The 12,895-nt window shown below is 35.0% G+C and overlaps 1 protein-coding gene across 1 annotated transcript in view; it reads left to right on the forward strand.

Moving 5' to 3' along the window:
- LOC113076606 (disabled homolog 2-interacting protein-like) overlaps positions 1–12,895 on the forward strand; it is an 82,476-nt gene that overhangs the window by 26,858 nt on the left and 42,723 nt on the right. The window contains exons 2-3 of the mRNA XM_026249297.1: positions 765–871; positions 12,370–12,488. Coding sequence (XP_026105082.1) covers positions 765–871; positions 12,370–12,488 — 226 coding nt within the window. The remainder of the gene's footprint in view (positions 1–764; positions 872–12,369; positions 12,489–12,895) is intronic.

The raw sequence follows: 12,895 nt of genomic DNA on the forward strand, positions 1-12,895 counted from the left end.
TTTTTTATTAGAACAACCAATTCTGGCACAAGAAATGTGCTGTCAGAAAGAGCACACACGAAAAAAGCTTCCAGATCTTGTTAGTGACGCATCTTTCCTAGTACAAAACCAGCGAGGCACAGAAGCCCTTCCTCCACTTTATTTTGAGTTTGACGGGATTCAGACTGTGCAAAGAGACAGACAGAAGGATGAATTTCATAGATCTTGTCTTTCAGGTTGGCTGCGTTAGCTCTCTATTTTTTTTTCCCTGCACAAACACTTGTTCCCTCCTTCCCTCAATCAATCGTGCAGACACAGAGATAGATGCAGGCGTGTGGTGAATGCCAAGCACAGACTGACAGGCTGATGCAGGCCGTGCATGACCGACACATTTGAGTACAGAAGCAGCATATTGTAGAGAATTATGGGTGGACCTTTTGACTTGAGCAAATAAGAAACCAGCCACATTGCAACATGCTTAATACCACTCAAAAGATCATAACAACCACATAGCAATGGCACAGCAACCCACAGGCAACCATCCGAAACAACTTGTTGAAATCTTTGCACGCATGAAGATGTGATGATGCTGAACACCTTTCTTTATTTTTTTCAGTTTTCCAGTGCTGTTATTGATGTGTGATTGTGTTCATTTTGTGGTGTTGTTTATCCTAGGGGAAATCTGATCGTAGAACTGCTCTTGGCAGACTACATACACATGAATCCAGTCCTCACTCTCTGATTCCTCTCTCTCTCTCTCTCTCTTCCTGTCTGTCTGTTCTCAGAGTCTCTCACTGACAGGGTGGGCCGGCGGCGCAGTATGCCTGGCAGTACAGTGGACAAAACGGTGGTCGCTATGGATGCAGACACGTCAACACCTTTTAAAGTCACGGTACGCATTTATGACAGCAGCACAGATAAAAATAGTACATTTACAACCGTAAGAGGATTTAAGCATCTCTGTGTGATTCAGTTTGACTTTATATGATTATTTATGTTGTGCTGTACTCTTCATAAATGCCTTAATATATCAGATAAAATATTAAATGCATAATTTTTTATAAAATGTTTAATTAGTTTCTTCACATAATGTCAATACGGAGTGAATTTTAAATAATTTCACTGCTTTATTTTACCAGATGTTGACATTTGTGCCAATTTCTGAAACGAATAAGTGAAGTTTGTTTAAAGTTTCGGACCCACTTTATATTAAGTGGCCTTAACTACTATGTACTTACATTTTAATTTATGATTTAGTACAATGTACTTATTGTGTACATGTTTTTACATTGTACTTATATTTTTTTTAAAAACTACATGTAATTACATCTGTATTTAATTTCTGTAATTACATTTATAATTACACTGTTGACACATACTTTACACCTTAACCCACCCTTAAACTTACCCATACCTCCAACCCTCTCCCTAACCTTACCCCTATCCCACCTCAATAGCAGCAAAAGTGTTTTACAATACAATATGAACACAATAAGTACATTGTACTTATTTTTTTATGTAAGTACATAGTAGTTAAGGCCACCTAATATAAAGTGGGACCAAAGTTTCTTATAAAAATATTACAGGTGTATTAATTTCTTCTTTATCATGTGAAAAAAGACAAAGAAAATTCACTTATTTTCAAAATCAGTGTACTTTTATTTCAATACTGTTACACACACACACACACACACACACACACACACACACACACACACACACACACACATATATATATATATATATATATATATATATATATATATATATATATATATATATATATAATGCAAAAATATATTTTATTAGCTTGTTTTAATTTAAATTTTAGTTATTTTGTTAGGTATTTTATAATTTCAGTTTAATTAGTTTATTTTACAAAATATTTCTAATTAGTGTTTTATAAATAACAATCAAATTTAAATAGTAAAAATGAAATATTTTGTTTACCTGCATGCTGCATGCTATATGACCATCAACCAAAGTCAGAGAACTGTGAACATGCAAATATGATGCTTAATTATTAAAATATTTGTTTAAAAATCTCAGGGTCTACTTAAAGGGTCCTTGATTATGATTTCATTTTTTTAACTTTAGTTAAAGTGTAATGTTCCTGTCTGAGCATAAAAAAACATCTGCAAAGTTCACTGCAAAGGGAGGTATTTGCTTTGATAGAATTTGCATTTAAAGGCCTTCAACTAACAGCTGGTAGGGACAACAACGATCTTCTTCCTTGGTTTGTGATATCATGAACCCTATAATGTACATAAACCCTGCCCCCGGTAGCACACAGTCACAACACACTGGGCCAGCTAACCAATCTGAGCCCATTATGTATTTCTGAGGGAGGGGTTTCAAAGAAACCAGGAAGTCAACAGACCACCATTAGGAAAACAGAAACAATAATGAAATGTTTGAAAAAAAAAAAAAAATGAAACCAAACAAAGCATGAACACTTGTTACAGTGTCCCCCATAAACACAATCAAGCCTTCCAAAATAGGTGGTTGCCCACCCCTTAACAGTAAATGCAATAGGTGTAAGAGGTTCAGATGACAAAAAGTTTGGTCATGTCTGCATTACATGTAAATAATGAGCTTGAAAGACAAAAGACTTTCAATAATACATAATAATACACAGTTAAATAACCTACTGATTAATTAGTAAAATAAAAATGTTCAAGTGTTCATCAGTAGTTGTTGCAGTGTTGAAACACTCCTTAAACTGGAAAACAATATTTGTAAATCCAAAAGCGTAATTTACTCTAATTACTAGTACTTCATTTTTGGAATCTTATTGCGTATTCCAGATTATTGCCAGATTATTGCCAAAATTCTTCTGGATTGAGCTACAAATATTGAAAAGTATTGCACAACAATTAATTACAGAACAGTTAAGATGTACTACACACTTCACGGATTAACTTCATGGTTTTTGAACCTACTACACACAAGGTATTTATCCACTAGACTAGACCGCAATGCCTTTTACAACATAGAAGGTGTTTACTGTGGATAACAGTTGTAGCGTGGCACATACAGATTTACTGACTTTTATGACAGATTCTGTTTGTCGAGATTAGTGGAGCAAAGGGCACCGGATTGCACTTGTCGACTAACTGCAGACCACAGTTCACTGAACTCTGTCACGAGGTTAATCCCAGCAGTTGTTGCTAGAGGGATGAAGCAGGTGTCATCACGCACCCTGAGGAGAGACGGAGTGTCATCACCGCTACGCTGTGCACTTCCTGCCTAGGGCGAGAAGCACCGGTCCTAATGACTCGCCTCGTAGAAAAGTGAGTGACACTGCCACAGCTGGCTCTGAGTCCTCGGGTCAGCCTGAGAGGAGAGAAGGATTAGGCGTCCTGATAGAGTTAAGCAATCGCTTTATAGACCTCAATGACCATCTAATGGGGAATAGTCCTTGGAGGAGATGCAATCAGTCCTTGTTGAAGCGTGCTGTAAATGACAGATGGGTTCGGGAATCTTCCTGCACTTAGCTGTGATGTGGAAAATCCACAGGCACAGCTGGCAGCACCAGCACCCATGCCTCCTGAGAAGGGCAATACTATCCCCTCGTGCCTCTCATAGTGAAATGGGTGTAGAGTTGATGAGGTGTCATGTAAGAACGTATCCATCCTGTAATACTGCACCGCTGGCATACAACCAGGTTATCATGGAGAGGTACCATCATGATTGATTGAACCAGCTAGTTTGGATTCCAATTACTTTTTTACCAAACGTTTGCTTCATTGTAACTCATAATAGTCTATGCCATAATTTAGTAAAGTCTTTTATTTATCTGCATAGCAATGAAAATAGCTATTAATTATAATAGAAAACAACATAGTAAAAATAGAAATGTAGTAATAAGTAGTGAATGGATGATTCATGTATAGGTATTTTTTTTCTAACTTTCATGTTTATATGATTCAGTTCAATAAGTTGTACTTACCACGATGTAAATCGTTGCAAATCAGCTTTACAGAAAATTAAAGTTTCTACATTTTATTTAGTAATAGCATATCAGTGATGACTATCTCAAGTTGATGTCCATATTGCAGAAATGTACAGTAAAAATCAAGCAGTTAATGTCATGTAATCAAACAGACGGTGAACACTATTAAGAGAAATTATTATATGTTGCGATCTGGATGTGTATATATACATATATATATATACATTTTGTGTATATTTATATATATATATATATATATATATATATATATATATATATATATATATATATATATATATATATATATATATATATATATATATATATAGGACGTATATGTATAAAATTAAATATAAACACTGCCATTCAAAAGTTTGAGATTAGAAATATTTTTTTTTATAAGAAATTATTACGTTTATTCAGTAAGTATGCATTAAATTAATCAACAGTGACAATAAAGACTTGTATACTAGAATGATGAATAAATAACATTTTTAAATAAATGACAATAGAAAATAGGCTAGTTCTTTAAATCTGTAATAATATTTAATAAAATGACTGTTCATGACATCTTTCAAAACCATTTAATAGTCTTACCGTGCCTTTTGAACTATAGTGTACATAAAAGTCAACAGAAAAGTATCAAAAGTAAATGAAGAATGTGTGGTAAAAAGTTTCCATTATACAGTAGTTTGTGATCTTTCAATGTTATCTTAATCTGTTAGTTTATTTAAAAAGTTCTCAGACATAAAAATTCCCAAAGTTGAAGAAACACTAATATTCATGCGCTGCAGCAATTCCCTCTAAGGTCAATGTATTTATTTTTCAGAGATGCATGTTGCATTCAAATATTGGCATCAGTCTGTCGTTTTTGTTTACCCCCTACCAGAAATGTAAGATAAACAGTTATTCCACTGCTTTCAGCTCACCCATTTTGCTTAATTACAGAGCTAAACTAATGACAGGATCTGTTAACTGACGCAAGACAGAATGAGCACAGTGTTTGTAAGCATGCTCCAACGTGAACGCCCTTCGTGCATGCCGATGAGTGGTGCATTTGGCTCCTGCGGGGCCACAAGAGAGTCCCGCTGTCTCCGGCGATACAGAGCCTTTCGTGTGAGTATGCCGAACTGGATCCACGCTAATTGAACGGGAGCCCGGACTTGTCGGGACAGAAGGAGGAAGGGCAATAGTGCGCCCCCATGCTGTGTGGACCACTTTGAGAACCCTGGGAGAAATCCAATACCTTGCTCTGGTGATGTATGCAGACACGATCGTTTGGAGCCCAGGGTTACGGATTTCCCCACAGGCCACGGTTCATGTGCAGAGCAGACCATGGAGTCCTCTGCGTTACAGCTCAGGCTAGACTGTCTGGCTGCGAACAACAGATAATGACATTAGATGTATTGTATTGTTTCAGCAGATGCTCAGACACATTCAGGCTCTTAGCAGAGGCTCGCTGCAGTCGGGAGTCTTGTTTAGTTGTTATCTGAGAGCGTGTTTCTCATGTTTGATAACGGCTGTTATGCTAAGTGTCTTCATTGAAGACTGAACCCAAATAATTTTTTTTTTTATAATGGGGAAACAACTTTTTTGCTCATTTTAGCACTGGCTAGTGTTGCCTTTAGGTGCCATGTCATAGCAGGCAAACACTGCAGTGAAAATATATTTTATTAAAACTATATTTTTTTTTAAACAAGATACATTTATTTAAGAACCAACACTGAATAAAATATTTAGACTTGTTGTCAGGGAATGCATTTTAATATGAATCTATTTTTAACAGGTATAAACAAGTATATGGAGAAAATAAAAATAAAAGCCCTGAAAATACAAGGCATTAAAATACAAGCACTGTTAAAGCAATGCATTATTTTATTTTATTTTTTCAGTTTGTGCAATTCAAAAAAAAATTTTTTATATAAAGACATTTGTCAATCTTCTTCTTCCATGAAAATAAAAAAATAACTGAAAATCTGTCAGTGAAAAAAATAAGGTGTTATATATATTATATATATTTGAGGCTTGTTTCAGAGAATGTAAAGTATCTTTAATAAATGTGTATTTCGTTCACCCCCCCCCCCCACCTAGTTTCAAGAATAAACAAATTAAAATAAAGTGAACAATCTGCCATGCAATGATAATAATATAGTAAATGCACGTATATTAAAATAAACAACCTACTGTATGAAAAGAAGACAAAATACCTTATGCACATTTTGTCTAGTTTTAAAGATTTGTAGGTGTTATAACTGGAAGATGAGTCAAAAATTAATCATTAAGATTTTTATTGTCATTTATTTATTTATTTATTTTTTTGCAGTGAAGGGACAAACTTCCTGCTCCATCATCAGTAATTCCAGCATACACAGCACACATCATATGTTAAGACATGTTTTCAGAGAGTGTCATTTGAATCATTTGCTTAACCCACTGGTATTATGGCATTATATGCACAAACCTTACTACATTTGATTAGTTTTATTCTTAACCTGTTAACTGTCACCCGTCCGCTCTGTGGGACGCCTACATTTACTTCACTATATTACAATCAAATCTAATCTAATCTTGACAAACTATATATCGTTGGAAAGGTCTAAGACTCCCAAATATATATTTAATTAATGTTTTTTGTTAAAAATTATGTAGGAAAAGTAATAGATTAATTTATGACAAGAGTGCACCCTCAAAAATCTACATTATAACAGGAATTTTGACCTTTGTTAAAAAAACAAGACTTCTTTGTTGCCATTTTCTCTATAACATTTTAGAAATCATGAGAAATTATATATCAACTGAAAACTTAAAATCTCAAAATTCATCCTTTAAAACTAATTTTAAAATCAGACATTGCATTACCATGTAAATGGTACATCAATATCATGTTACAAAATGTTTTCATTCATGAATAATACAAATTTAAGTTTGGATCGTGCACTACAAAGTCATTGTTCAAAAATATGAGTTACAGTTAAGGGGTTAAAACAAGAATTTGGCAAACTGTGAGTTTTTAATTGCGTGTAGGATGGGGATCTTTAGTGTTGTAGTGTGCATTTGGCATAAGAAGTCTTCTGGAAGTCTTGGCAGAAGGGGCCAATATTTCATCTTAAATTAGATGTCTTCCAGGAATGTTTATCTTGTAACCTTGGTGCATTGGCACAATAAAGGCAAGAAGCATATCTCAGGTCCACTGGTTATAACAGGACTGGTTATAATTATCGGTAACACTTTAGAATACTGTTTCTTACTTACTACATAACTTATAAGGAATTATTGAAGAACTAACAGGTGATTATTCATTAACACTTAACTCACTACTGTTAACTACTAAGGAAGATGTGTTAATTTATCAGTATGTAATATAATTTTATGATTATGTTAAGTAACAGTTAGCTAATCAATAACTAATGTATTCTGTCATACCTCCTGAAGAACTACTATTAATTATCAACTAGTTAGGGTTCAAGAAAAATAACTATGAAGTAACTACTAATGAACAGTTTTACACAATTACATTGAATTGTGACCCTTTCATATAAATGATATTAGCAATAATAGTAGTAGTATGAAAATGCAATATTAATCAATGCAATACATTTTATAGAGGTTTTGCCTATGTAGTAAATTGTTTTGTGAGTGTGTTTTGTAAGAAATCACCTTCCAGTAGGAACCCCACTCCAGTGCCTTGTGATAACTTACCTTAGTTTTTATATTTTATATACAGTACTGTATGTGTGCCTCCTCAGCATATACAACATTATATATATATATACACACCAGGAAAAGTGAAAATACAGGTACCCAATTTGTAATTAATAAATAATTATTAGATAATTCCTCAATAATTACTTAGAATCTGGAACAGTATTCTAAAGTGAAAACATAGGGAACCCATTAGTAATTAATTATTAATGATCAAATAATTCTGAATGACTTATTTTGAACCTGAAACATTTTGCAATATTTTGCTGTGCGATTTTCTCCTATCCAATGAGTGGCATTACAACCATAGATACACAAAAGCACAGCATAAAATTACAAATCACATCCATTTTATTTGTTTGCTGTACTCCATATCTTTAGAATCCAGATGTTTGCAAGGAACATATCCAAATTCAGCCCTTTATCAATCGATCTTCATCTTCATTCTCAGCAACAGCGAACGTCACAGTCAAAGCCCGCGCTCGTTATGATATGATTGGAATGTGAAAATAGCGCCAGTGCGCCACCCTCGAGAAACGTTACGACACGGTTTACGGCACTGATATCGAACTCTCATTGGTTCTCACCTAATTCGTCACAGATTGCGACATGCCGTGTTTCAGTTGATAGACATTTGAAATCAGTACCGCGCCAATGCGCCTTCACGGAGAGAAGACAGATTCATAATTTCACGGATTAATAAATTAAATTCTGCTCTGTACCTTATAAAAACTATTACCTCCAGAGAGTACTGCGACTGGAACTCATTATCATTTGAACTACTTTTGGTACCACTTTTGATCTTTTCGCAAAAAATAAATGATTAGTGTTACGTTTGTTTGTCTGTTATTTGTTTATTTATAACAGTAACGTTATGTAGTTTTAAGAAATGGTTATTGGTAGGTTTAGGAGTAGGTGTAGAATTAACGTTAGTGGCTCAAAATAACGTTTTAATATTATATTTTTACTAAAATTGTCTTTTATTATGTTTTATTCTTTTAACATTCTGTATAAATTGGGTAGGTTTAGGTTCGGGTGGGGTTACGCATTTTTCTATGGATAACTGACTGGTCAGAGAAAACGTTCTATCTGTACTTATTTTAGGTTGTTTTTATGTAAATTTAGTTACGTATTGAACCTGTAATTACGTCTAGATAATACGTAAACAACACTGTAAATATTTAAAGGCACATACATATTGGACAGTTTTAATTTACGTCTAAATATGTACGTTTTGATTGTGAGATCAGGCTGAATTATTAGATAATTCCTCAAGAATTACTTCGAATCTGAAACAGTATTCTAAAGTGAAAACACAGGGAAACGATTAGTAATTAATAAAGAATTATCAAATAATTCCTGAAGAATTAATTATAATCTGAAACAGTATTCTAAAGTGAAAACATAGGGAACCCATTATTAATTAATAATTAATTATCAAATAATTCCTGAAGAATTACTTAGAATCTGAAACAGTATTCTAAAGTGAAAACATAGGGAACCCATTAGTAATTAATAATTAATTATCAGATAATTTTGCAGGACTTAATAAACTACATCATTTTGACTAAGAACAACCTATAAAAGTAATCATAAACTTTGTTCATCTGTTTATTTCAGATGAGAACATTTCTTAATACAGCATATTTTATTCCATTTTAACATGTATACTGCCCACATTTTAACTAATTTAACAAACATTTCATAATCAAAAGTTAAACATTTAGAAGCAAACAAAATCCATATTTCATTTCCATTATAGGCTAATAATTTGGCTGTAACAAAGTTGCTACTGTAGTAGTTCTTTGTACTTGTCCTTTTACTCAAGTAATTTTGAAAATTAACAGGCCTACTTATAATTTTACTGGAGTAATATTTTATTGGGGTATCTGTACTTTTACTCAAGTACTTGATTTTTGGGACACAGCCTGATTATTATAGTGTTTTTTTTTTTTGCGTATAACTGTTCAGAAGTAGTTATTTCATAGTTATTTTTCTTGAACCTTAACTAGTAGATAATTAATAGTAGTTATTCAGGAGGTATCACAGAATATATTAGTTACTGATTAGCTAACTGTTACTTAACACAATCATAAAATTATATTACATACTGATTAGTTAACACATCTTTCTTAGTAGTTAACAGTAGTGAGTTAAGTGTTAATGAATAATTACCTGTTAGTTCTTCAGTAATTCCTAATTAGTTATGTAGTAAGTAAGAAACAGTATTCTAAAGTGTTACCTAATTATCCTTTCAGAACAATCTTCATGTTGTGTGTGCCTATAATGCCTAAGAATGCTGTCTTTGTAGACATCTCACTAGGTTTTTGGAACAGAGCCCCAGAATAGCTCTGGTGTGACTAACAGCCTAACAGTGCCATGTGTGGGTCAGGACAGGGCTTAGCCTTCTGCTGTCATACAAAGAAAGGACCAGGTTATACAAATCCATACAGGGCCTTCAAATCTACATTTTTCAGCCTCCAAATGTGTCATGCCATGTCTGGGATTGTCAGCACAATTAAAGCTGTCAGACACAAACTCAGAGGCATGGACACAAGAGGGCAGAGAGAGGCAAAGCATAAAGATTACACGAGAAGTGGGGGAGATGAGAGGAGGTTGGGAATGCAGGCTCAGCAGCTAAGCATTACAGGAATTCTGTACAAGCACACAATAGACGTGAAGGAATCTGCAGACCTTCAGCCTTCTGACAGCTGACAGAGCTTATTACTGAGACATGATGCCGACATATCCGCATATGTTTGGTCAAGAATAGGGTGTTATTCTACCATTACTCCACACTGCAGTGCCACACAATCCTACCGAAATCATTCTAATATGCTAAGCACTTACTAAATTAACATCTGGCTTTTGGAGGGCATGAAACAATTCTGTAGAATACAATAATTCAGATTTACTTCTATCTTTAGAATTGCAGAATCATATGTGAACTAAATACTTTGTAAAGACATGCATGTGATGCATTGGCCTTAAATGCATCTTGGCTATTGTTTAAATTTGAAAGATAAAGCTGGAGTTGAGTCCTTCAGACTGCGTTGTCATTGATCCAGACTGCGCCTGCAGCCTCCAGTTCTACAACTCCTCCAAACAACAGCATCATCAAACAACGCTCTCCCTTCACTCTGACAGGCTCGATGAATAATTCCATTTGGAAGTTTGGCAAATTTCATCTGAAAGATGGCCCGAAAATAACAAAGCGCTAAAAAATTTAGATTACGCCCCAGGGGGAAAATATTCTTTGAAGTTGTTTTGATAAGATGCCTTAAAGCTGACCCAATTTCTTTTATCATCTTCACCTTCCATATACAGCACATCTTTACTGGCCAATACTTGGCCAATTTTAGATGATCGGCATCAGTAAACCATCAGCTAACCAAAGACCTGTTCACACCAAGGACATTAACTATAAAGATATAGTTTTAAAAATCATTCTCAATAATAAAGGAAAGCAGAGTCCACACCACAGCTATAACGATAAAGGCACAGAGAAATATATGATATAGTTGGAACCACTTTGATTTTAGAATGATTTTATCTAGCTGATGAACGATAAATATATTGACAACCAATCAGAATCAATCCTGCTATAATGAACTGGAGAATTTAAATAGCCAGACATGCCTGCATTTAGAAAAAACAAACAATATAATATGCTGATGTGGACGCTAGTTATATCATGACAACTCTCTGAGGGTATAACATGGCAGTGTACATGACAATGTTAATGTGTTTGGTCTTAGCGGAATAGATCTGCTTCTGCGTCAGAGTAAGTCCCGAGACTTCTTACTGCCAATACATCCACAACATGCTGCTGTGAGCATGTAAGAAATACTGCTGCTGCACATATAACGTGTATGAAATAACCACCATATATTGCATACATGAATCACCCCGTAGCAGATCTATGCAGGTGGAGCTGGGGAAGGTGGAGGATTTTTTAGCGAATTTAGGTAAATAGGTGGTAATATATATATATATATATATATATATATATATATATATATATATATATATATATATATATATATATATATATATATATATATATATATATTCCTCAAAATTTGGAAGGTGTCATGTATACCCTCAGTAGCTATAATATACTAACTATACTAGTCCTTTCAGCAGAATTTATCCCATTCTATGTGACTTTGTTTGTTTCTGTTAGCCCCTTAATCGGTTGTTGTGCAACAACAGGCACTAAGTGGCTAATTAAGGTCAATCAGCCATTCATTCACTTCATGCATGAGGCTTCGATTCACATTCCCCACCCACTAATTGCATCTACATGCCTGAGAAATGCATGCGTTTTTCCCTTCTCAGTGTTTCAAATATTCCACTCAGACAGACTTCAAGTACTTTTAATCTTGTCCTAATCTGTAGAGTGTCTGAAAAGCACCAGCTCAGCTCTCTCGCTATGAACTTGCAGTGCACCAGTATTTTCCCCCCACTTTTCCATGCCAGCCAACAGTTTCCATGGTAACAGCGGCTTTGAGGGGAGTATCACATCAGTGAAGCTCCTCAGCCCAGCGCTGCGAGCAGATGTGTGTGCCGCACCAATCGCGCAGCTATGCACGCCGCAACCAGATGCTACGGATGAGAGGAAAGAACAAATAGAAGGGGAAAAGCAGAGCGCCGGTTTACACATGCATCTGCTCCAGTGGTTAATGAATCTTTGAGTGTAATCCAGTCCTTTCCTCTGATTTCCTGTCCAGGGCTTCCTGAGCCGCAGACTGAAGGGTTCCATCAAACGCACCAAAAGCCAGCCGAAGCTCGACCGCCACAGCAGCTTCAGGAACATCTTACCGGGCTTCAAGAGCGCGGAGAATGACAGGTAAGCTGGAACCATTTAGGTTTGCATTGCAGTTTAGAGTCTCTTCCTGTTTGTTGCCTTATTATTTTTTATTCTTCCAACACCTGAATCCACCATTGTACTGACAGCTGTCATCACGTCCTTCATGATGTGCCATTTACAGTACATCACTGTGTGATTGTAAAGTGCATAAAATGTAGTTTTTGTGCCATTAAGTTGATTAACAGATCTCCCGTTGTCATTTTTACACAGTTTAATGCCTCTATTTGCAGCTTTCTGTATCTCTCACAACATTCATCACGTAATCCTCCAAACCTTTAGCTTCTCTATTCGTCTCTATTAGGATTGTTTAGAGTCACTTATTGCACTGCTAAAATGTCTGAGTCATCTTTCCCCCCAATGAATAGTGATCACAGAGTGAGGAATGA

Source organism: Carassius auratus, unplaced genomic scaffold, assembly GCF_003368295.1.
Source record: "Carassius auratus strain Wakin unplaced genomic scaffold, ASM336829v1 scaf_tig00020788, whole genome shotgun sequence".
Taxonomy (NCBI): Eukaryota; Metazoa; Chordata; class Actinopteri; order Cypriniformes; family Cyprinidae; genus Carassius; species Carassius auratus.